General features: G+C 38.5%; 1 protein-coding gene and 1 pseudogene across 4 annotated transcripts in view; one reads left to right on the plus strand and one right to left on the minus strand.

The window, feature by feature from the left end:
• Positions 1-4115: 4115 nt before the first annotated feature.
• Positions 4116-26291, plus strand: part of SNCA (synuclein alpha) — a 115351-nt gene continuing 93175 nt past the window's right edge. The window contains exons 1-4 of one of the 4 annotated variants that reach the window (XM_028148241.2): positions 4116-4181; positions 5630-5775; positions 14492-14533; positions 19936-20078. In XM_028148241.2, coding sequence (XP_028004042.1) covers positions 5655-5775; positions 14492-14533; positions 19936-20078 — 306 coding nt within the window. In that variant the 5' untranslated portion in view covers positions 4116-4181; positions 5630-5654. Of the gene's footprint in view, positions 4182-4514; positions 4560-4708; positions 4720-5629; positions 5776-14491; positions 14534-19935; positions 20079-26291 lie in introns of those variants that run through there. The other 3 variants (XM_028148243.2, XM_054727440.1, XM_054727448.1) reach the window with 3 other exon arrangements.
• On the minus strand, positions 15744-16210 carry LOC103287855 (60S ribosomal protein L27-like; annotated as a pseudogene).

A 26291-nucleotide genomic window follows, 5' to 3' on the forward strand; every position in this document is an offset into this window, starting at 1 on the left:
TTATGAGGAAGACAGAGAGAGTTTAGGTTTAACCATGCATTTCATAGAATGTTGCTCTGTTAGCTAACTGGCTGTATTAAACCCAAATAAAACAATACTATGAAAAATAGCAAAATATTCAGAATTTGTTTATCAAAGAGAAAACCAAACATGTATGATTGTGATGCTGTTGTAATAACCTAGTTATTATTTAACAGCAAAGGAAGAAAGGGAAGACTGGACACAATCATGCCATTTATACAGCTTTGCCAAACATTCTCAAAGTCTGTTCCCTGCTGATCGAAGGCAGAAGGGACTGGACAAAGGCAGTTTAGAGGCATGCCCAGTCAGGTCTAAATGATGTAGGGAAATTCCTACCTGTTTGCCAGTCACACCTAAGAACCAATTAGTGGGCATGATGGGCATGGCTACTGCAAGCCAGCTAAACTTAAATATTTAAAACTTCCAAACAAAGGAAGTTCCTGCTCTTCACTTTCTCTTGGCTCCAGGGCCCTGGGCTCCTGTGACTCCTGTTGCAGGGGGCTTTGCTCCCCTGCACCCATGTAGCTCATGGCCATGTGGGGCTCCACACATGGACTAATGGACTTTAATTAGCTTGGATGCTGAACCCCACCTGGTGGCAACATGGAATGGAAGCTCTGGACACTGGCCTGGTGTCTGGCTTTGCTGAACACCCAGCTGCCCCTCTTTCAGGACTGGCTTGAGGGAAATGGGACATTGCAATCTGAGGAATGTAACTCCATGCCAATAAAATCACCTCTCATTCTCCTGTGGGGACTTCCGAAAGTGCCTATTTCAGCAGTGCCCTAAGAACCCCACTCACATGGACAATGGAGGAGTCACACTCGTGTACTCCTCTGGTAGCAATTGCCTTAACAAAATGTGCACATTAGTAATACTTCCCAATAGGTTGTTCTTCCATATACCTTATGAAGTACAAACTATTCAATGAGATTAAAGTTTAAAGTTATATTTAGAGAGTTAAAATTTACTCTAGGACATGCTTTTAATCGATGAAAAAAGATCTTTATTAATTTCCAGTTCCCCTCTTTGTTCTTGAGTAGTTCTGCCTCCTTAAGAACACAGAGCTAACAGACTACAGTTAGAACAAAAGCAATGTCATTATCAGTAATTAAAAGTTTATTGAATGCTTACTGTCTGCAATGCACTTTAAAGGGTGAAAAGAAGAATAAAACATAGAATTATAATTTAAAATGACAAAAATTATTTTACAATTCTTATTTTTTCCCCCTTTGCTGTGGGTGGTAAGAAATCATCTCCCCCTACTTCGATTAACAACATTGAAAAGGCAAAATTTAAAATATGAATGTACTGTTTTATAATAAAATAAATTCTTGATTTTCATTGCCATATCCAAATTAAAAGGTCAGTTCTAAAACAGTAAGATCTCACATTTTTTTCTTCTGTCTGAAATTACACCCATTCTGTAAAGTTTCAGAGAGTAACAGCCAATTCCAGAGATAAATATGCCTTCTGGAACAGTCCCTGCTAGATTATCTCAGCTCTGCCACTTCAGAGCAAGAAAGTCTAGGCCTGTTACTGAAATTCTTTGTGCCTCAGATCCCTGTCTATAAAAGGTACATGATAAAACTTTACTTACCAATTTGTTATGATTAAATGATACAGTATGTGATTCCTTTGCCAAACATGAAGTACTATTTAAAGGTATGGAATCATGTTATCCTATAACAAACACAAAAAAGTAACTGCTCAAAATAATATTTTCACTAGTCTTCAGTGAGTGGGGCCTAAAACATCTATTGTATTCCCCTTTTTGTTTTAATGCCCTGGGTCTCAAGGAGGTCCCTGTTATACTATAAATATGCCATATGAAATAATATATTAAATACTTGTCATAAAAGTCTGTCAAGGTACCTAGTCATGATGGGCCACAGTGGAAATCACTTATTATTGGCAGTAATAAAAAGAAACAAGAGCAATAAAAGGAAACAAACTACTGATACTTGCAGCAACATGAATGAACTTCATAAATATTATGCTAAGTGAAAGACACCGACAGATACAAAAAAAAAAAGTCCATACTGTATGATTCCATTTTTGAAATTCTAAAATACATACAACTAAGGAGGGCATTGAGGGAACATTCTCCAGTGATGAAAATCTCCTATATGTTTTCCAAATGATGTGGGTTACACTAATGCATGTAATTTTTTAAAACTGATGTAAAGGAACTACTTAAGACCTGAGCATTTTACGGTATATAAAATTTACTTAGCTTTTTAAAAAAGACCATCTAAGTTATTATGGTTATATTTTATTAATTATGATATTTTATGGGTGCCTGCTGAAATATATACAAATGAAAAAGATGTATGTAATTCTTGGAATTTAGTAAAAAAAAATGTAGAGGGGGTAGTGATAAAAATTGGGAAGTGGGTGGGTATAAAGATGAAACATGATTAGCCATATGATTAAAAATGCTGGAAGTTGGGAGACATACACAGGGAGTCTCTATTCTCTCTACTCTTGTATATTTTTGAACATTTTCCATAATAAAATGTAGAAAACAGGCATCATCTGGGTTCATCGCATTATAAGCGAAAACTGAACAGAAATAGGACAGAACTTGTTCAAGGTCTCAAAGCCAAATAATAAACCCACTTTCAGGTTTAACCTTCTTCCTCTGACCCCATTGAAACAAAACATGAGTGCTTTGGAAAGACTACTTTTAGAAAGGGCAGGTCAATAATAGAAGGAATTGGTTAAGCATACACTTATTTCCTGTCCCTGTTGGTTTCAAACGGGTTGTTTTTTAGATTTCAATTGCATGTGATTCAAATTTCAGACCCAAGTCACTGCAAGGGTCAGAGAAAGCATCCCTCCACCCCCAAAAAAACACAAAAACAAAATAAGAACACAGCCAAGAGTTGTTTTTGTTTTCTCCCAGTGCTAAAATCATCCTCCCAGGCAAAGCAAGCAAAGGCACTGGTGAGAGGGAGGAGCTTGGTTCTCCTGCTGGTGTGATGGGGAACAGCTGTGTTCCCTCCAGCTCCGAGGGAGGTGAAAACGTGTTAAGCGAGGCAATGATCGCCCTGAAACCCGCGCGTGCGTGCCCGTGGGTCTGTGGGAGAGAAGGGGTGGGTGTCAGCCCCGGGGCAACACTATTCGGAAGTCAGGAAGGTGAGAGGTGTGCCGCCTTCTCGGTTTCCGAAGGGGCGAAGGAGAAACTGGATGTGATGGTCCAGGAGAATAAACCCACGCCGGATTCGTCTCCTCCACGCAGGCACTTGAGTGTGGAAAGTCAATCCCATTTCGAGAACGAAAACCCTCACGACCGCTCGGTTTCGACGGCTGGGGAGCATTTATTCCTGGTTCAGCTGATGGGAAAACCGGTGCCTGGCAGCCCCTGATTGGTGGAAACGAAAATGGTGATGGTGGGGTGGAGAGAGGATTTGACCAGCCTCCTCCACCTGTAACTCATCCCTTCGGGTCTCCTCTCCACCCGCGGGACCCTTTCGGGCGCCGGCAAGGTCAAGGGCAAACAAATATCTGGAATATGTTTAAGCCAAAGCAACCTTAACCTTGGGTCCCACGACCATTCATCAGATGGGAGCGATCCGAGGGAAACGCGCTCCAGGTGGTGCGGGGGGGAGCGCCTTTCGGAGCCTCCTGCCTCCCCGGCAGCTTCCCGGGCGATCGGCTCCGCCTTTGGTGGTGGGTCCCCAGACCCCGCGCCCCCAGGTGGGCTCTGGCGCAGGGGTCCCCGCGAGGAGCCAGAAGGAAAGGCAGAGGGGAGGAGGGGGGTGGGAGAGAGGGAAAGATGTCAGCCCAATCCTAGCCGCTCGCTCCATCGCCACCAGAGTCCCCGCGACCCTGAACTTGAGGTGAAGCGCAGAACACCCCCACCTTTCTGCCTGGAGCCGAGGTACAGCCTCTCCGCCCCCCCCCCCCCATCCCGCCGCCCGCCCTGCCCCACCCCCATCCGAGGAGAGGAGTGAAGCGCACCCGGCGCGGAAGGCAGCTGGCGCGGGGCGAGGGGCGGGGAGAGGCGCTGACAAATCAGCCGCGGGGGTGGCGAGTGGAGGGGAAGGAGGAGGGAAAAGAGGAGGAGGAGGAGGAGGGGGAGGAAGATCCCGACGACCAGAAGGGGACCCAAGAAAGGGGGCGAGCGACCGAGAGCGGCGGCGACGCGGGGTGAGGTGTGTGCTGGCTTTAGAGCAGACCCGGGTCCGAGCCTGGCCTTTAGCATCCTTCTTTCTCCCCGCCTTCCCTTCCGACGCCCCCCCCCCCCCCGTCTGTTTCTCCGGGGTCCTCTCGTGCTGGGGACAGGGAGTGGCCATTCGACGACAGGTTCGTGGGTTCGCCCCCCCCCCCACCCCACGACCCCAGCCTCTCATCGCTGGGTGGTGCCGCCTGCAGCCTCCTCAGGGGCGCCCCCCCCCTCTCCGGTTGCGCCTTCTTGCCCTCCTGGCGCGCTCCGAGTCCCCCCTCTTCCCATTGAAATCCTATTTGGGAATTGTTTCAATGTTTGGCAGAGGGAGGGGGCAGTCTGGCGTCTGAGCAGCCGAGGGACGGAGGTAAGCACCCTGGTTCTGAAGGGGCAGCCTGGGACATCCCGGCGCACCCTGGTGGGAGCGGGGTCACCCGGACCCCTGGCCCGGGCGGCGCGGCCGGAGGACCCCCGCGGGGAGTCCCTCTCCGAGTTGGGTACTGCTCCCTGCGCCCAGCTGGAGGAAAGTAAGTTGACCAGGCTTCCCTCCGGCTTCCGACATTCCCTTCCTCTCCGAGGCTGAGAAGTCAGGCTGCTCCGAGAGAAGCTTCTCCTTTGGGAAAAGCGAGGATGCTGGAGGGAGCGGGAGCATCCAACTTTCTCTCTCACCTTCCACCCCCCCGCTCCTCCCTCTCGGTTCTCTCCGAAAACGAGCTGTGTTTTCGGCAACTAGTTAAATGGAAGTGCAGACAGGGCAAGTCAACAGGTTAAGGGGTTAACAGGTGCGGGAGCGGGTGGACGCGAGCTCGGAGAACGCCCCCTCCGGTGGGTGGCCGGCGCGCGTCTCCGGACTGCGGGCGGCGGGGCCCCGCGCCTGTGCTGGGTAGATAGCTAGGGGCTGGGGTGGGTGGTGGGGTGGATTAGAGCTGGTGCGGGTGGGTTCCCGGTTGGCCCGAGGTTCAGCCACACCCAGGGTGCGCAGTTCTCTTCCCTCCCCTCCCCGGATCTGCCCATTAGACCTCTTCTAGGACTCATTTTCAGAGCGTCCCTGACCCCATGCCTCCAGCTCCCCTTCTCTTCCTGTGATCTGTCTTCTGCACGCACTTCTGACTGACACCGTCACCGTGTGGACCCTGGGAAGTTGAAAGAGGGGTCCATCTTTTCATGCAACTCCACTTGGGAAATGCAGTGAGAACAGCTGAGATGATTCATCCCGATCCATGTTTAGGCAGCTAGACTTGTAACTAGCCAAGATGGATGGGGTATGCTCAATTTTTAATGCAAAAGCTAAAAAAAAAGGCTTCTTTGTCCAATGGTTGAAATAAGGATACACTTAAACGAGCCTCAGACTTTTGGGAGTTCTACTGATCTTTCAGGGTGTTTCTAGTTTGGTTTTACCCCAAAGTTCTCATTCCACATGTATTTTGTGTTCTGCAGTGTGGTGTAAAGGAATTCATCAGCCATGGATGCATTCATGAAAGGACTTTCAAAGGCCAAGGAGGGAGTGGTGGCTGCTGCTGAGAAAACCAAACAGGGTGTGGCAGAAGCAGCAGGAAAGACAAAAGAGGGGGTTCTCTACGTAGGTAGGTAGCCCCGACTGTCATTTTTGATATTTATTTATGACTGAGGCGTTAAGATGATTGATGCTCTAAAGGCTGATATTTCTGCCCTGATTCATTTTTGTGTCATCACTTGTCAAAAGGATGGATTGAGTCAGTTATGTGTGGGTAGGTAAATGTGTATATTTGAGCTAATAGTAAAAAGTGAATGTAATCTTTTGGGCTTTTTTTTCCCCAGAGTACTGAATTTTGCAATAATTCCAAGGACTTTCCTTGTTTCTTTTAAAAATGTTTATGTGCATAAATGACTATTTTGGAGGATTTTTTTTTAAAATCAGTATGTTAATATATGATCAAGAATATTTTTAAGAATCAAAATCATTCAGGGGTTTTTGGTTTGTTTTGTCATTATGAAGAATATTTGCTGATCTTAGAGTATTCTTTTAAAAAAATAAGACTTTGATACGGTCCTGGGGTACCTGACAAGAGACCAGAAAAGGAAAGGACAGAAATGTCTTTGGTGGAGTGATTCCTGGAGATCACTTGGCAAGCTAGAGACGAAGAGCTCAAGAAAGTACTTGAAGGCTGCTGTTAACATCTCAGAGATATTCATATAGTTCCTTTCTCAAATGATACACAAAATAAGTAATGAGATTGATGCTTATCATTTGTACCTTTCCCTAAATCCCCACCTTGGAGTATTCATGAAGACCTTGACTCTCTTTTTCTTATCTTAAACTATGTTAGATTGTGTATTATTTTACAAACTTCAGGTTCTTTGGGGAAGGAACAGACACACATATATACACACTCATCCACAGGGACACAAACGCATACATGCACATGAGTGCACACATGCATGCACTGCGCATTCCACCTCTCCTCTTTCTCCTCTGAGCTCCCTCACAGTCTCTGGTGGGCCCTGCAGCAGCAGTATCCACAGGAGGAGCAGGAAGGTGGGAGATAAGCCCATTGAGTGGTGTAGGGTTCTCTGCCCACCTCTGAAAGCTACGCTGTCTCCAATATGGATGGGCTGGAGAAAAGTTATTCTTAGAATGATTTTTATGAATGTTTCTCATATTATTTTTTTTCTCATGGTTTATAGACTTTTATATTAGTTGATCTTAACACAAACCTTCATTTTAATTACTTACATGATCTTAGAACATATTTTCAGGAACTCATTGAATTAAAGTGTTACAAGAGAATGAAATTGATGAGTTAACTTCAAGTTCTTTCTTGTGAAGTGTAAATTATGTCTTTTTAGATGGAATTTGAAATACTGAATCAGTGACATGCAGGTAATCACTATCTTTACAGTTGTCCCCAGTTTTCCAAGTTATGCAGCTACATGCATACAAATATTCTTCGATTTCAGTTACTTTATAACTTAGTAACTTTAATGGTTTCTTTTTAATAATAACATTCACTTGATTAGTTTTTAGTGAGTCCAGAAACTATTAAATATTAAACTAACACATTTGCTCTTTTCTAGGTAATGAACAGGTTTTTCTTATCTGGAAAACTTTTTATTTCTTTTCATTGTTAATTATGAGTTTGGACAAATAAAATTTTATTTTCAGAGATTCTGTTACTCTAAGATTATTATATAAAATTGTAATTTGTTTACATGACATATTTTTTAAAAAATCATCTTCAATGTCTATTATGGTATGTAACATATAAGATGTTCTATAAATTAGTTATTAGTTGTCACCTAATTAAAAGTTGAACTCAAACACAGAATTTAGAATGAGAAATAACTATGAGAAGACATAATGGTATTGCACAACTGTTGGTAAACTTTTTATGTAAAGGTCTAGATAATACATTTTTAGGCCATAATGTCTCTGTCTCAACTGCTCAGCTCTGCTGTTGTCATGTGAATGAAGCCATAGACAATACTTAGTGTGACTGTGTTCCAATAAAACTTTATTCTTACCAAAACTGGTGGTGAGTTAATATAGCTCATAGGCTGTAGTTTTCTGACACCTGGTAAAGTAGAACATAAACTTTATATTAGACAAAATTAAATTCTAGTCCAGACTACACCACTTATTACCTCTAGGATACTAGGGAAGTTGTGTACATTTCTCAGTACCACTTCTCTCATTTGTAAAAATACAATTTAGACAAATGTAATTACCTTGCAGAGTTTTTGTGAGAATGTCATGTTAAAACATGACATATGAGTAACAAAGCATACTTTAAAAAATTTAAACACTTTATTATTTAGAGCAGTTTTAGGTTCGGAGCACAATTGAGAAAAAGGAACAAAGGTTTCCTATGTAACCCCTAACCCTACCCATATATAGCTTCCCACATTATCAACATCCCTCACCAGAGTGGTACATTTTTTACAATTAATGAATTAATTGACAGAGCATTATAACCCAGAGTTCATAGTTTACCTTACAGTTCATTCTTGGTGTTGTACATTATATAGGTTTGGGCAAATGTATAATGACATGTATCAATCATTATAGTATTATACAGAGTGATTTCAATGCCCTAAAAATCCTCTGTGCTCTGTTTATCCCAGGGCAGAAATTTTAATGAAGCCTAGTTAATTGATTGTTTCTTTCATGGATTGTCTCTTCAGTGTTGTATTTAAAAAGTCATTGCCATACTCAAGGTCATGGAGGTTTTCTCCTATGTTACATTCTTGGAGTTTTATAGTTTTGCATCTTACATTTGAGCTAAAATACCTTTTGAAGGTTTTTATTATTGTTGTTTTGTGAAAGGTGTAAAGTCTCTGTCTAGATTCCTTTTTGTTTTTGTTTTGTGTTTTTACATGTAGATTTCCAGCTGTTCCAGGATCATTTGTTGAAAGGATTATCTGTGCTCATTGTATTGCCTGCATGCCTTTGTCAAAAATCAGTTAACTATATTTATGCAGTTCTATTTTGGGGCTCTGTTTCATTGATCTATTTGTCTATTCTTTTGCCAGTACCACTCTCTAGCATTATAGTAAGTCTTGAAGTCAGACAGTGTGAGTCCTCTAACTTTGTTCTTCTCTTTCAATATTGTATTGGCTATTCTGGACCTTTTGTCTCTCCACATAAACTAGAATCTTTTTGTCAATATCCACATAATAACTTGTTGGGATTTTGATTGAGACTGAACTGAACTATAGATCAAGTCGGGAACATCTAACATATTGACAATATTGAGTCTTCCTATTAATGACCAAAGAATATATATGTGTGTGTGTGTGTGTGTGTGTGTGTGTGTGTGTGTGTGTATAGCTAAGCGACCAACCGACCTGCTGACCAGCCGGTAGGTATGATGTGCACTGACCATCAGGGGGCAGACTCTCAATGCAGGAGCTGCTGAGCGACAGCAACTTTGCAGAGTGCCCTCTTGTACTCCGGGACCCCTCGGGGGATATTGGAGAGCCGGTTTTGGCCCGATCCCTGCAGGCCAGGCCGAGGGACCCCACCTGCTGGAGGGACCCCGCCCACTCCACAGATGCCCTTCAAGCCATGGCACCGCCCCAGGTGCGGCCAGCCAGGGAGGGACCACTGGAGGTTGGCTCCAGGGCATGTCTGGCCCGCCTCTCCCAGTCCCGCCCTGCAGGCCACCTTCTAATTAATTTCCTTTTAATGTGCATGAATCCATGCACCAGGCCAATAGTATCTCTATATTAATTTAGTGATTTGATTTTGTCAATCAAAACTTATACAGATATTATATATATTTTGTTAAATTTATACCCAAGAATTTTATTTTTATGGTGCTAATGTAAATGGAATTGTGTTTTTAATTTCAAATTACTCTTGCTCTTTGCTAGTATATAAGAAAGTAATTGACTTTTATTTATTAATCTCATATCTGCAACCTTGCTAAAATTAATTATTAGTTCTAGGAGTTATTTTTTAAAATTATTTTTTTGGATTTCTATATAGACTATCATGTTATCTGTGAATGAAGACAGTTTTTCCTCTTCTTTCACATTCGGTATACTTTTTATTTTGTTTTCTTGTCTTACTGCATTAGCTTGGACTTCCAGCATGATGTTAAAAAGGATTGATGAGAGAAGGATATCTTTGCCTTATTCCTGATCTTAGTAGGAAAGCTCTTTGTCTCTCACCATGAAATATAATGTTAGCTGTAGGTTTCTTATTCTGTATCAAGTTGAGGAAGTTACCCTCTATTTCTAGTTTACTATAAGTTTTTGTCATGAATTTTATCATATTTTTCATGAATTTTGCATTTTGTCAAATACATTTTTGCATCTATTGTTGTCATTATGTGATTTACCTTTTAAACCTGTGGATATGACGAATTACTTTAATTTTCAAATGTTTAACCAGCCTTGCATACCTGGAATTAATTCCAGTAAGTTCTGGTATTTAATTCTTTTATACATTGTTGTGTTTGATTCACTAATATTTTGTTGAAGATTTTTGTAAAACATACTTTTATATGAAGGAGCCATAGTTATTATCAAATTAAGTTCTCCAACAGAATAATTACTTAGTCAACATATATATTTTTATCCTTATAAAACCTATTATCAATTACTAGTTTGGAAAATTGGAAGTGACTAAAGAAAAAATTCTGATTTCACTGTGGCTAAAAAAGTTTTGCACACTATTTTCATATACTTCATGAGAAAGTAATTTTTTTCCCTTATAGTATTATACTTTTGGCAACTAACTTTTAAAAAATATTTTTATTGATTTCAGAGAGGAGGGGAGAGGGAGAGAGAGAAACATCAACGATGAGAGAGAATCATTGATCAATCATTGGTCCCCTACTGGGGACCGAGCCCACAACCCAGGCATGTGCCCAGGACCCTTCAGTCCACAGGCCAACGCTCTATCCACTGAGCCAAATCAGCTAGGGCAGGAACTATCTTTTGATTAATTAAAGAACTATCATAAGGATCAGTGTTATCTTTATGATTTTCCTTTTTGAGTGATATACACAAGTTTTCAATCAATATATTTCAATTTAATAGACAAAGATATTCTCAATCAAGTGGCTGAGAAATTATACATTGAGAGTCAAATTCAAAAGCAGATGGTTCTCTTTATATAATAAGTATTATAACAGTAAAGGAAGAAAATAATCTTTAAAAGTGTTCTAACACCACTTTGCTTACTAAGCAGTAGTGGCTGTGAGTATGGCTTGCTATAAAATTCTCACAAGATGTCCACCTGCACCAAGTTGGTAAAGTCAACATAACATGAACAGCATAGTTGAGTTCTGGCAACCGGTCATTACTTCCAACCTTTTTCACTCTGCAGTTTTGTGAACTGAGGGAGAGGATGGGATGTGTGTAGGCCACCACAGCTCAGGAAAATTACTAGTACTTATGTCCCTTCAGCTTTCATATTTGTCTAGTCACATTTTGTAGCAATATTTTTTTAAATTATTGGTTACTCATCAATTACAACTTCATTATTAGATCCTAATAAATTATTGACAGTAAACAATAGGTCATTTGTTTGATAAGAAACAATATTATCAACATTCTCATTTATCTTTGACTCAGGATACATTCCATGACTTAGCCAAAGGCCAAATTCTCAGGTACTACTGAGGAAGAGAGAAAAGACTACAGACCGCTGTTAAACATTTCTTTCTACTAGTCATTTTTAAACATATGGGTTGCAAAGAGTGACAGGTGGTTAGTAATTAGAAATATTCTCTCAAATACGGGCTGTTTTCACTTAATATAGTTCCAGGATACAGTAACCACAGTTAATTAAATAACACGAGTCCCTAACAACACAGTTCAAATTTCTGTTACCACAACACATGAACTGTGAGTGACTGCATAAAATACAAACCCTGCTCTTAGCTCTTCAGTCCACAGGTCACTACATAAATAACAAACCCACTGTGATACATGACCAAATCACATTGCTTCTTTCAATGCCTATTGGTGATTGGTCACATCTGCTAGTCAGTTCATATAGACAGCAAAGTTCACGGTTATTTTATATCCATGTGATATTTTACAAAAATGCATAATTGAATTAGGAAATAGGCCCTAAATGATGCAAGTGTAGCAAAGAAAGTGAAAAATGCTGGAAGTAAAACTTGATTCAAACATAAATTTATTTATGGATGAAGTAGCTGGCTGTGGGAATACTGACATCGCTATAGTTTAAGAGGCTGTAGATGTGCAGCCAGAGGAACTAATTGAAGCTGAAAGTATCGACGTGCACATAAAAGCGGTTGTGATGCAGAAGGTGAAGATGCCCCAGAGGAAGTGGTCCACAAAAACACCTCATTTTAAAAGAACAGAGACATATGATGACATTAAAAGTACAAAGGGTAACATTTTAGAAACTGATCCAAATTTACAAATTTACAAATAAGGTTTAGGAGAGATGTTGCTCCATATAAGAAGTTATACAATGAGAACAAGAATACATGCAGTGTTTAAACTACTTGTTAAATTTTTTACAAATAAAACATTTATTCTCAATGTATTAAATTACAATATACAAAGTAAATATTAGTTTTACTAATTTTATTCCTCTGTGCATTTATAAATGACTAAGAGCTTTTAATGTTTTAACAAAAAATGGTAAAAGTAATGGAACAATGGTAATTTTTACCACTGATTAATTGATTAATTGTAATTTTTATCATTGATTTTTGTAAAACATCACATTCCACAACTTCAATTCAGCTTGTGCAGTCATTTTATGATCTCATAATACTATTCAAAGTGAGCATTGCCTGAAAAATATACACACACACACATATACACACACACAACATCATATATATATATATAGAGAGAGAGAGAAAATGTATACACACACTTTGAATAATTATAAAGGCAGTGTTTATTAAAATACATTTCATTTTCACAATTAAGCTATCAGCTGTTAAATGTGTATACATTTTTTGGGACACCCTGTATGTATGCATGTGTGTATATGTATGTATTTGTATATATATAAAATACTATCCTATATTCTATAACATATTTAACATCTGCATAATTTCATTTATATGATCCAGAAAATCAGAATCCAGAGCTTATGTTCTTAAGTACAAAACTATAGTTTTTGGGTTTTTTTTGAGAATTTTTATGAGTCTATTTGAGCCAAAATTGATGACATATGCTGGAGAGCAAGATCTCAAATGCTCCTTTATGTTTTATTTTTATTGGAGATCTTAAATATTCAAAAATTAGAAGTTCTTAAATATATGTAAATAATTTTATTAAATGTAGAAACTTTCCTTGAATGTTTTGCATAATGGGAATTTAAATATGATGCATGCAAGTTTTACTTAATGTCATACTGATATATTTTCATAAATATATTTAATGAACATTTTCAATATTTTCCTGTATGTTTATTTAGATCAACTTATTGATCATCATATTATTGAAATCATGAATGTGTATTCATAAAATTTTACATAAATTTGGAACTAGAAATTGTCTCAAAACAGTGTTTCTCAGATTTGATCTATGAATTACCTGCTTTAGATCATGAGGTTGTTAAAAATGCAAATATCTGTACATGATATTGACTGAGTATTTGAGGCTCTGACTCAGTCGTCAGCATTTTTATCTATCTTCCACCCAATTAATTCTGCTGTACTCTCCAGTTTAAGAACCAGCTTCTCAGAGATTATTTCATTAATCTAAAGAATGAATTTTATTGATAAGGAAACTGAGGCTCCCTTACACTTTTTTCCTTTGATTTGAAATGCGTTTACACGTATTTCTAGCATACTTAGTAAGGGTTTGAAAAACAGTGCATTTTAAAAGTAAAGATTGGTAAGCAGCTTAATATCCAAATATAAGTTTAAATATTCACATATTTTGTCTTCATTTCTTTATATTCTTCTATGTCTGATTGAATTACATTATTTGACTTATAATATAGTATAGTGAATCTCCAACCCATTGTTATTTTTCTCCAAACATATTTTATTAAAAAACTGGTATGAATTATACTGAAAATGCTAATATTAGAGAAATTATAAATAAAAGTATTAACAAACTTAGTTTTAATAAAAATATTAATACATTATTTGTATAAAAGGTGGTCAAATTTGGAGGAAGTTCCTCTCTTTTGCCATCTTGAAAGTAGTGTTAGTAATACTTGAATGATAAAATACTCATTCCTTCTAAAGGTTTACCTGGCTTAGTGGAAAGAGCATGAGAGTCATTGAGACCTTGCTTTGAATGTGTTTGTAGCCAGTTATTACCTATGCAACTTTAGAAAAATCATTTAATGTTTATTTGTAATTTCTTCATATATGAAATGAGCATAATATACCTATAAGAAATGTTACAAATATCAAATAAGATGAGATATAAAATGACTTTTACATAATAAATGTTGATTCTTTCTTTCCCTCCCCCTTCTACTTGTGTTTCATGGGTGAACTAATCTTGGTTGTGCTGGACTTTAGTAAAGCTGCCACAGTTCTGAATCCAAAATAATCTTCCCACTCACCCTGTGGTGTCTCACCCCCACCTCTGTAAGTTGATATGTGAAGGGGGACACAATGAGATAAAAGTCATCATGTGTGCTAAAAACTTAATTGGAGAGAACCTCCTGTTAGCTTTCCTTCCTTCTTTTGTAGTGATAGCTGAATTTCCTTGGTTTAGGTCTTTTGGCCCCGAGGATATCTTTGTATACGGGCTTCTACAGACTGAAATTTTGTTTCGATTAGTTGTATTTAAAATGAGGTATTAGCGATGTAAGTTCACTTTTGAGACTTACGTTTATGCATTTGTTTGATTTTATAGGTTCCAGAACCAAGGAAGGAGTGGTCCATGGTGTAACGACAGGTAAGCTCCATGGGCTATATCCAGGGATGATGTGGAAAATGCCTTGCAAGCTGTGTAGCCTTAGCACTAATCATTCAGAATGTCAACAACCACTGTATCTGTAGAGGAGCAGTCCAAGGAAACCTCAGCTCTGTTTAATCTTAATTCTTTATTAAATATTTTAAATAGGTAAATATTTATTATCTATACTAATAAAAGAGAAATATGCAAATTGACCATCATCTGTGATGCCCATCAGCCAATCAGGAGTGGGTATGTAAATTAACCCAACAAAGATGGTGGGTTAATTTGCATACACAGGTGCAGAGTGGCCGGACGGGGCGGGATGCCTATTATGAGGGTGAGGGTGGGGGATGGAGGGAGCTACAGGAGTGGCGCTCTGGCCGGTAGCAAAGACTTGCAGGCTCCCAGGCGACCGGGAGCAAAGCCAGGGGAAGGAAGGCCTATTCTTGCATGAATCTTTGTGCAATGGGCCTCTAGTAATAAATAAAACAATATATTTAAATGTCAAGAATGGTGAATCTGAATTGACCAACTATGTTTAATTTACAAAGAAACATAGAATATAAGTATTCTGACTTAGTTAGGCCAGGAGTTTTCTACCTACAATATCCAAGGAAAATAAATTCTTCCATTTAGCTAATCCCAAGATAAAAACCTAGAAAACTCGACCTTTAACCCTGTCTTTTTTATCTCAGGACATTATTATTTCAGTTGCCAATTTCATGTATCACATTATAGGGAAATATGATAGTGTACTTAATCTGGACTTATGAAATGATATCTTTGAAGGTGCTTTAAAGATCAAAACATACATTATTATATAAGCTTACTCAGTTTTTCCCTCCTGAGTATATGGTGTAAAAAACTTCCTATTGAGATTTTCTGAAAGCGTTGATATTTATAAACTGAAATTTACTACATGATATCGAATACACTTAATTTTCAACATGTTCTAATTTAAACTTTCTTACTAAATTGCTTTATAATATAAATTTCTTTATTTTTCTCATTTTCAATTTGTATGCCAATTTAAAACTAGGTCTTAATTTTATAATTTTGCTTAATGTAAAAGGTTAGATTACTACTATATCTATTCTAAAAGTTGATGCCACATTTCCTTCCTGGAATTTTATTAAGTTAGTTAAAATCAAATATAAATCTAATTAATGTATTAATTACAGATATACAGATAATTCTTTTTTTTTAATGGATTTTTAATGACAGAAACAAAAAAATATCTAAAGCCGCAGCTTCTGGAAGAACCATTTGTTCTTGCCGGTCTTGTACCTCTCTTCAAACTTGACTTTGGCCTCCCGTCGGGCCTTGCGTTTTAGAGCAGGGTCTCTGAAAGCGTCCTTGTTGACAACAGTTTTATCCAAGGGGATGTCCACAGAGTGCCTTGTGGGCATGAGGTGATTGTAGTTATAAACTTTCACAAAAGACTTGATCTTTGACCTCTTGGCAATTTTCTCTTGGCAATTTTCTTCTTGCCCATGGCAGCTGTCACTTTTCGGGGGTAGCGGTCAATTCCAGCCACCAGAGCATGGCTGTAGGTGCGGTCCGAGGTGCCATCATCAATGTTCTTTATGATGACGGCTTTGCGTCCGGAGTAGCGTCCGGCCAAGACCAGCACCACCTTCCTGGGTTTCATAAACTTGCCCATTTCGAAAGCAGCCACTCGGGCCTGGACCAGAAAAGAAGCCAGATAATTCTTTATAATGGATTCAAAATTATTTGTTGAGTACCTATTGTGAAATAATATAAAGAAAAATAAAACAGGATCTCTGATTTTAATGAACTCAAAATACACTAGTGGAGGTAGATAGACATACTGAGAAACAAATCATAGATATATTTGTTTATTTCAGATAATAAATATATCTGAAATACTGAATTTGCTGAGTAGACAGGGCTACTTGGTTTAGGGATGAAGGCTTCTGGTCAGATGAAGCTGTATGAACCAAAATGGGACAGACTGGTACATTTGGAGGAAAACATAAGCAACTTAAAATATTAGACTATAATTGGTTGGGAGGAAGGTATTCTTTTTGATCCTGGTAATAATATATTTTCCCTTAATACAAAACATTTATTAGTCCTAGCCGGTTTGGCTCAGTCGATAGAGCATCAGCCTGCAGACTGAAGGGTCCCAGGTTCGATTCCGGTCAAGGACACATGCCTGGGTTGTGGGCTCAGTCCCCAGTAGGGGGCGTGCAGGAGGCAGCTGATTGATGATGTTCCTCTCTCATCAATGTTTCTATCTCTCTATCCCTCTCCCTTCCTCTCTCTCTAAAAATCAATAAAAATATATTTAAAAAAACATTTATTAGATGTAAAATGTACCAATTTGAATGTGTTTCATTTTCTTTTGTCTTTTTATCTTTTGTTTAAAAGACCTTATTAGGGGAGAAAAAAAGGTTAAGGTTAATGGATAAATTTACTAGATAAATCAAGTCCTACAGAAATCTTTTTAAATGTATCTATTATTGTTACATGTATACTCTGTCATTTTATAATGTAACTAATTTACTTATTCTGACAAAGATAAAACCTAATGAAAATATAATAAAGCACAAAATGCATTTTACTATGCAGTTTATATGTATTAAAATAGGTTAAGGTTTATACATCTATACTAATAAAAGGGTAACATACTAATTATACCAGACATCTTCCAGATATCCGTCCGGACATCCTTCCAGACAAAGCCACAGTGGCTGGGGCCGAGGATGAGGTGGTTAGGAACGACCAGGCCAGCAGAGGAGGGCAGTTAGGGGCGACCAGGCTGGCAAGGGAGGGCAGTTGTGGGTGATCAGGCTGGCAGGGGAGAGCAGTTAGGGGGATCAGGCAGGCAGGCAGAGTGGTTAGGGCAGGCAGTTAGATGAGTGGTTAGGAGCCAGGGGTCCCAGATTGCAAGAGAGATGTCCAACTGCTGGTTTAGGCCCGATACCTAAACCTGCAGTTGGACATCCCCCAAGGGGTCCCAGATTGGAGAGGGTGCATGCAGGCTGGGCTGAGGGACCCCCCTCCTGTGCACGAATTTCGTGCACCTGGTCTCTAGTATATAAATAATTACCTAGGTGTTGTAAAAATAAATTTTTATGACTGGCAAAAAAAATTTATGAATCTGTAAAAAGATCACAATTTACTTTTATCTTTGCTCTTCCTTGAACAAAGCAAGCATGCCCTTGCCCTGGGCTCTCCCTCTGTCTGAAAAGCTCTTCCCCAAGATCATATACTTGGTGAACTCCCTCATCTCCTCCAGCCTGTTAAATGACACCTTCGTAATGGGAGCTACCTGGACCTGTTTAAAATTGGCACCATTCCCCTCACCTCTGGTAGGCCTAACCCCCCCCTCTTATTTTTTTATTTTTTTGCCAAAGGATTATTACCTCAAACTAGTAGATAAGTTATAACATGAAAATGTTCATTATCAAGCAAAATTTTCTATTCAGGTTCTTGGTGGTTACGGAGGAGGGGTGGGTAATGACAACCCAAAGCATATAATTCACTATTTTTAATGGATCAACATTCTAGAAATGTTTAAAAACATGAAATTTACAGTACAGCTTTTCACTGGCATTTAAATTTGAACTTTGCATTGCGAATAGCCATTACTCCTTAGGAGGCATCAGTCATGTCCCAGAAGTGGCAAAAGGCAAATATCAAGCAACACCTGCTGTGTGCTCTTCCTGGTTTTAGACTCCAGGGTCACTTGTCTCCCTCCCCCATGCCCAGGACCAGGAGAAAGCCTCTTTGTCCTTACAGACCACCGGAGCTTCCATGACCTACAGAAACCCAACTGCTTTGTCCACCCTGTTTAATCATTGCTTCTCCCAACTGGTGACATGAAATCTGTGCAATAACCATACGACTAGCACATAACACTGAACAACTGACATGGTGTAACTTCCTTGGGTTCCTAGACAGGGACTTATCTGGAGAGGGTCTGTACAGGCACAAAACATAATAAAAATTGTGTCTCCATTTGCTTAGGACATAGCCTTAGAAAAAATATCACCTCAAACCCCAAATTCCTGAAGTGTGGGAAAAAGGCAGACAAAAAATGAATTTGTGGGCAAAAAGAAAGCAAACATTGCATAGATCGAGATAAGAGATTCAAGGCCTACGTTTTATGAGTATAAACGTTACAAGGTTTAGATGAGAAGGGGTTGTTTTGTTTCTTCATTGTCTTTGAAATTAATAAAAGAGCAGACTATCTTGTCTTTTGCCACTCTTTCATAGAACTCTTTATTTAATCAAAACAAACATTTTTATTTGTGCTTTCTTTAATTGGTAAAATGCATAGAAAGAATATGTAAAGTTCAACAATATGAATATGAATAGTTCAATTATATTGGATAGTGTCTTGGAGAATTTTTGATATTATATTAAATCTCTGCTTTGAAATAGAATCTTAAACTATTGATACTGTTTTCTAAATATTTAACCTATTTTTTAAAATCTACTAAAGAACCATATTCTATTTTGCTTTGTGAAAAGAAATTTTCAGTGTATTCAACAAACCTCTTCATTTTCATATTTTACTTAATGTCTGACTCACTTGTTCCCATTAAAATTATTGAAAATTAATCATATTAAAAACCCTTCTGTTTTAACCACCTGAAGTTTTATGAAAGGGCCAAAGTTTCCTCATAACCATCCCTTACTCCACTGTTTATTTCTGATAGTAACATGTGTGCGCATGGATGTGTTGTATGAGTCGGAAGGTATGGTGAAAATGAACCTCTTGAGTGAGATAACAGAATGGGCTCTGAGCCTTGGCTGGCATCACTAAGTGGTTAGAGCATTTCCCCACACACCAAAGGGTCATAGGTTCGATTCCCTGTCAAGGGCACGTAACTGGGTTGTAAGTTTGATTGGGCACATGCAGGAGGCAACCAATCAATGTGTCTCTCTTGCATTGATGTTTCTCTCTCTCCCTCCCCTTCTTCCTCCCTCTCTTATATTCTTTCTAAAGATCAATGGAAAAATATCCTAGGTGATTAACCAAAAAAAATGGCACTGAAATTGGAATAAAGAAGTAAATTTCATGCCGAGTCTGATACAACTGTAACTGCACCTGTCACTATAGCTTTCTGCAAACTTTCTTTGATAAAATATAAAGCAAACTCAAATTGCTCATGGCTTTAAATTTGTGATCATAAACTTCAAGCACCTTTTAGTGATTAAAACAAAATATCTTAGCAAAAATTCAATATTTGGTTCTACGCTCACTTTGAAATCTCTACAGCTTTCATTTCTTCTGACTCTTCAGCTGTCTATGGTATATGTAAATATAGGTCCTGAGAAGTGGATAGCTAGTGTAAGTAAAATTAGTTTAAGTTGCTGTTGTTCCATCCATCTCTTAATCTGTTGTTGCTCTTGATTTATCCCAGTGGCTGAGAAGACCAAAGAGCAAGTGACAAATGTCGGAGAGGCGGTGGTGACAGGGGTGACAGCAGTTGCACAGAGGACAGTGGAGGGAGCCGGCAACATTGCAGCCGCTACTGGCTTTGGCAGAAAGGACCAGTTGGGCAAGGTATGGTTACATACATTTCATGTCATACTTGTAAGCTTATGAGGTCACGGTGCCTTTCCATGCAAGGCTCTAGACAGGAATAAGATGCTTACTTGGGGAGGGATGACTGACCCTCTCCATTCAAAAGTACAGCCTTCATATGGGTCTTCTTTTGTGAGGGATTAACCCAGATAAATGCCATGAGGACTGCATAATGATCATGATTGTTTCATTCTATGGAAGAAAGTTCATAAAATGAACAATGTAATAAATGCCAAAGGAGGAGTGACATTTCAGAAAGAATGGGTGCTTTCATGTTGCCTATGAATCTTGGAATGTCTCTTTGTCAGAATATAACAAATCACTTGTGCCCAATTTCTAAATTTTCAAAATGAAGATCTTTCACTTGGTTTCTTTCTAATGACATCGTCTCCGTTTAAATGACATGTTTAAATATCATGTAACAGTTTATTGCCAAAAATATGTTTGTGGGAACTGAGCTACTTGAAGTGCGTAACAACCAGACATCATGGTTCTGGGGTGATTTGAAAATTCTCAGAAGAATTTTGACTTTGCATCTTTGATGCAGCTGTGACTCTAGTATGAACATGTAAACGATATTACGACTTTCGTTTTAACCAGGTAAGTAACAGAAAACGAGGTGTCAACTGGAAGATGACATTTTATAGATTTCATGGCCACAGCAGCAGAATGAATTTCGCTTTTCCCCTTGCTCTTCCTTGAACAAAGCAAGCATACCCTTGCCCTGGGCTCTCCCTCTGTCTGAAGAGCTCTTCCCCTAGCCCAGCGGTTGGCAAGCTCATTAGTCAACAGAGCCAAATATCAACAGCATAACGATTGAAATTTCTTTTGAGAGCCACATTTTTTAAACTTAAACTTCTTCTAACGCCACTTCTTCAAAATAGACTCGCCCAGGCCGTGGTATTTTGTGGAAGAGCCACACTCAAGGGGCCAAAGAGCCGCATGTGGCTCGTGAGCCGCAGTTTGCCGACCACGGCCCTAGAGCTTATACTCGGCGAACTCCGTCATCTACTCAAGTTTGTTAAATGACACCTTCTCCATGGGGCTTGCCTGGACCTGTTTAAAATTGGCAACATTCTCCGCACCTCTGGTAGTCCTAATCCCCCTACTCTTTATTATTATTTTTTCTTTTTTGCCAAAGCATTATCACCTCTAACACAGTAAATAAGTTGTTATTTTTTTATGTATGTTGTTTATTTTATTTCTCCCCTTCTTAAATACAAGCACCATAAGGGTAGAATATATGTTGTTCGCTGATATTTCACACATGTCCAGAAAGTACCTCTATTTTCTGGCAAACTTCCCTGAATTCCTCCACTCCATGTGATCCTGTGTGCCAGCTTACCTTGATGGATCATGAAAACATTGATTAAAAAGGACAGGGCTGTACACCTATGCCATATTTAGATTTTTTTCGCACGGAGTTCCATTGTCTGGGGCAATTGATGCTAATTATGGAAAATCTGGACTGGGCTTTTAGTGAAGTTCTTCAGCTAACACTTGAATGTATGGTTGATGATGGTACTTCTTTGTACAGAATATGTTTTTCAAATAATCTTATCACTTGAGCTAATAGCTACAATAATCCTTATTTTGTATCTAAAATCATAATTACATTTATTGCTTTATTACATTTCAAAACAAGGGAGACTTCAGATATCAGTACGGAGATAATTAACCGGTTTTGTGTCCCAGACACTTTTGCCAATCTCATAGAAGCAATGGACCCTCTTTCTTCCAAAAATGTTCACACACACACACACACACACACACACACACACACACACACACACAGGCTTAGTGGGATCATGGAAGCCCTAGACTGACAGAGCCCATGATTTAGACCACCCCCTAGTTACACAGGTGGGGAAAGTGAAATCTCCAGGGGAAATTAGTCCAACATTACGGAGCCAACTGTAACAGGCTGGATACCAGTAGTGCTTTTCCATCCATTACGTCCCTTCCGCATAACCTAGCATCCTTTGGGATTTTATAAACTGATTTATGGCAAGCAGATTTAACTGGAGAAATTCTCAGCTCTAGACTATTAAGAAACCATGGAAACATGTACCCCTTCCCCATTTAAAACATACAATATAAACTGCAAATAAGGCATGAAAGTGCTTTATTTCTTACAAAATAGGACTTGTGTTTTACTCTCCTAAAATATTGCTATTTACTTTAATATTTTTAAGCAGAAATTTAAAATGATGTGACAGAATTAACCACTTGGAGATATTCTCTTACGGGTGCTTATAGGTTCTCACAAATTTCCAATATGAATAAAGCCATAAAACCTAGAAATTGCAGCATAGTTGTAGGGAAAACAACATTGAACTGGGAGTTAGAATGGCTGGTTTTCATCCCTGCTCCATCACTACTGACTGGCTGGGTGACCTTCTGCAGATCTCCTAAGACTCTTTCTCGCCTAATGAGGAAACTATAATAAAAATTGGGTTAAAGCCTCATTTAGCAATAAAGTTTTGTATTTCTATAACTTAAGGAAGACACCAATAAACTGCTTTCATTGTGGTCACTTCCACTTCTGTGAGATGCCAAAAAATCTGGGGAGTTTAAATACAATGGTTGGATTTGCTCATTATAAAATTTGAAATACTTTAATTTTATCATTCAAATTCTTATCAAAGTGATTCTGGTGAATGGAAATAAGCAATTTATTGTTGTTTAACCATTTGTTACTGACCCATTGAGAATTTATTCTCATTAAAAATAATAATAATAATGTTTATTCACTGTGTGCCAGAAATGCACACAGTGTCATTTTGTTAGATGTTGAGGCTAAAATAATCAGAAATGTTCTAAAAAACAAACAAACAAAAAAGACTTGGCAATCAATAAACAATCAGGAGTTGAAAGAGTAGCATTCCAGGCAAAGGCAAAAACATGAGGGCTGTGGCTGGAGCCGAAAGAAACTGGAGGAGGAGGCTGGAGGAGTATGCTGGGGCCACATCATGGCTGGCCATATTAAGAATGCTGGTCTTTATTCTAAGAATAAAGGAACCTATCAAAGCTTTTTAAGCAAGGATGCCAGGTTACAGGTTTGCATGTTGAAAAGATGTCTCCGCCTTAATGGGAGGAATCAGATTAAAGGAGTCAGAGTGGTAGCCCAGAGACCAATTAGTAGATTGTGATGGAAAGAGGAGATGACTGCATATACCAGTCAAATACAGTGCTGGTGGGGAAGAGGAAATACATAGATCAATTCGAAGACTATATAGAAGGTAATAGCAACAAGATTTGGTGGTGTATTTCATGAGGTTTGGGGTAACAGGGAGGTAACAAGTAGGGCTACTAGATGTTAGAGTGTATAGTAGAATCATGTTAGTACTATCGTCTTGGTGGTTGGTGCCTTTCTTGAAGACCAGGAACACAGCAAGAGGAGTAGCTGTGTTAGTGTTCAGCTTTCATGCATTTTAAGGATATTTGGCCCATTACTCCCTGATTGAGGAGACAAAAGTTCCTTCTTCCCTTTCTCCTTACCTCCCTCCCTCCCTTCCTCCCTCCCTCCCTTCCTCCCATTTTGTGCTTTCCTAGTTTGTGTTTAAAAGAAGAACTCTGGTAAGCTCACCTCTCTCTCTCTCTCTCTCTCTCTCTCTCAAGTTTATCTTTGTGACATGCTGACATGCTAGATTTGGTGTATTTTGTCTCCTTTTGATGTTACCAGGGAGATATGACAACAGATACCTAAGTGTTTTTGTGAATTTGATTATCATATAAATGAAGCCACTCTTAGTAATCATTTCTAATGATCAGATATCAGATTAAAGGACAAATAAGATGTCTTGAATTTTAAGAATTTGTTTTATCAAATATTAGTAGCTTCTTTGATTACTACCTCAGAATAATACATCTTCTGATCTGTATTTTTACCGGTGAGCACACAAGTGGTTATCAGCCATACAATTCATTTTTTGAAGCTCATTCATTTGATTGGCATGATAGAAACAGACTACAAATGCATTGGCAGAATAGTCAAGTTAAGTTCAAACAAACAGTGATGTTATACAGAGAAAATTTGTTTCCCATGTCTATTGAGAACAAGTGATCTGCTAGTTCCAATGATATTATGTATAGAAGGTAGCTTGCATAAGATTTGTTCTGTAGTGCCACTGTTTAAAGTGTACAGCTTGTCACTAGAACATTTGCTCCATCTCAACCACGAAAGTGCTTTGCATGTCCTTTTGCTCAAATCCTTGCTGAACAAATGAGTTTCTTCCATGCTATCTGGAACGCTGGAGAAGAGTTGGATCCTCAGTATCCCTGAAGTTTATAGTTTTGTAATTATCTGGGTTCACAGAGAGTGAAAGTCTTGAATAAACTACAAAGCCACTACCTGACAAATAGAACAGCAGTCAGCTTCATTATCACGTTCCAGTTAGGCACTGACCAATCTACAAAGATTAATTCTTTTTGTGCAAGAAAAAAGTTTGAAAATATTTATAGCCTCAGACATCCACTTCATCTGTTTTCTCTATTTTTTCTTCAGCATCAGAGTGAAGTTTTCTAAACAGTGCCAATGTGGAAAAATTAGAGCAGATTATAAAACACTTTTTCTATCCTTAGCACAGAAAAATGTTGATTTCAAATGGATAGATGTCTGCATTCTCTGTAATCCTGCCATAATTCACAGGAGAATAGCTAACCAAGTGTGTGCTCAATGACTAAAACCAAGCAGGACAGAAGCATGTCAGGTTTGACATTATGATCTATGGCATTTAAGCATCCTGCTTAATTCCTTTGACTTACTAGAGCTATCATGTTAGCTTGATGCAATTTTATTTTTAAGCACTTGAGTGTTATGGACATTTCTATTAAATGATTAATCAGATGATGGATGTTGCCATCAGCTAAGTCATTTTAGATTAACTTCACAAGTAAGCCAAAGGTCACAGACAATCTTTCAGATTTCTTTGAAGAAGCATACACAGATCATAGATGTAAACTTCGCATCGTTCATGAGAAGGTAATTAGAGATGTCAAGTTTAGTGAAATATTTTACAGTAAACTTTCTCCTTAAATGATTAATAATGATTGATATGCTGTCTTAAATAATTAAAAGTTTGAGTGTTTTCTTTGTACTTGATCTCAGAAGATAACCAACATGACTATTAGTCATATTTACACCTAAACTAAAAGATCTGTGGCACAATGAATTGCCTGATTTGTATTTCTGGTGGGAGTGGTATATACTATTAATAACATTGTATTCTTAGATTAAAGCACAATGTGGTAATTAAAGAAAAAACCTAATTGACCAAATTAATTTATAGTCTGTAACATTTTGACATGTGGTATGTAAAATCAATATTTTATACTCATGTGAGAGTCAACTAATGTAGATACACTGTCTCCACTTAGAAACACATCCATTATGATGGGCTTTCATTGTACCTAATAATATTTCAAATATTTCACTGGCTCAGGGATGGATGAATCATGTTTCCTAATGTCCCTTAATCCTCAAGGTAGTAAATAGGAAAGTACATCTTAATTATATACGAAGAGGTAAGGAAGACAGGCTTATGGTTATGTTTTTTATTAAAATTCAGTAGCATTCAATCTGTTAATGGGTACTTTATATGTGCCGGACACTCAGCTGGGCACTGTGGGGGATGCAGAAGTACATAGCTTGTGGATGGCTCCTGCCTTCAAGAAATATACAGTCCGAGGATGACAACTGATATATTTACCCTTGGGGCAAAAGACCATCTCTAGTCTTTGAGAACAAGTATGTATTTGTAACAAGTGTACATCCACCATAGGAAAAGCAATGATTTTTGTTAGAAATGAGAGAGATCTATTTTCCAATACATATTATACTTTAAATTTTTTTGTCAGTATACTATGAAATTATACACATAGAGATAAGAGCCATAATATTTTAGCTGTTTAGACAAAAAATAAAAATAAAATAAGCACTTCCATGGAGTCCTAAGACCAGTGGTTAATAATCTGTTAGCATTGTATCCATGCAGTATATACATGAGTGCAAATCCAATTTCAGTCTTCAAAGAACTGATCATGGTGATAGTTTTATTTGTTAGAGGAATGTATTTTAGCAAGAGTATGATAAAACTGCTTCAAGGCATACCATCAACAGCTTTAAGTCATATTTGTGCAGTTGGTTTATTACTTCATAGATGCTTAATGTGGATTAAAATTCTGCTGAAT

This window comes from Eptesicus fuscus, chromosome 2 (genome assembly GCF_027574615.1).
Source record: "Eptesicus fuscus isolate TK198812 chromosome 2, DD_ASM_mEF_20220401, whole genome shotgun sequence".
NCBI lineage: Eukaryota > Metazoa > Chordata > Mammalia > Chiroptera > Vespertilionidae > Eptesicus > Eptesicus fuscus.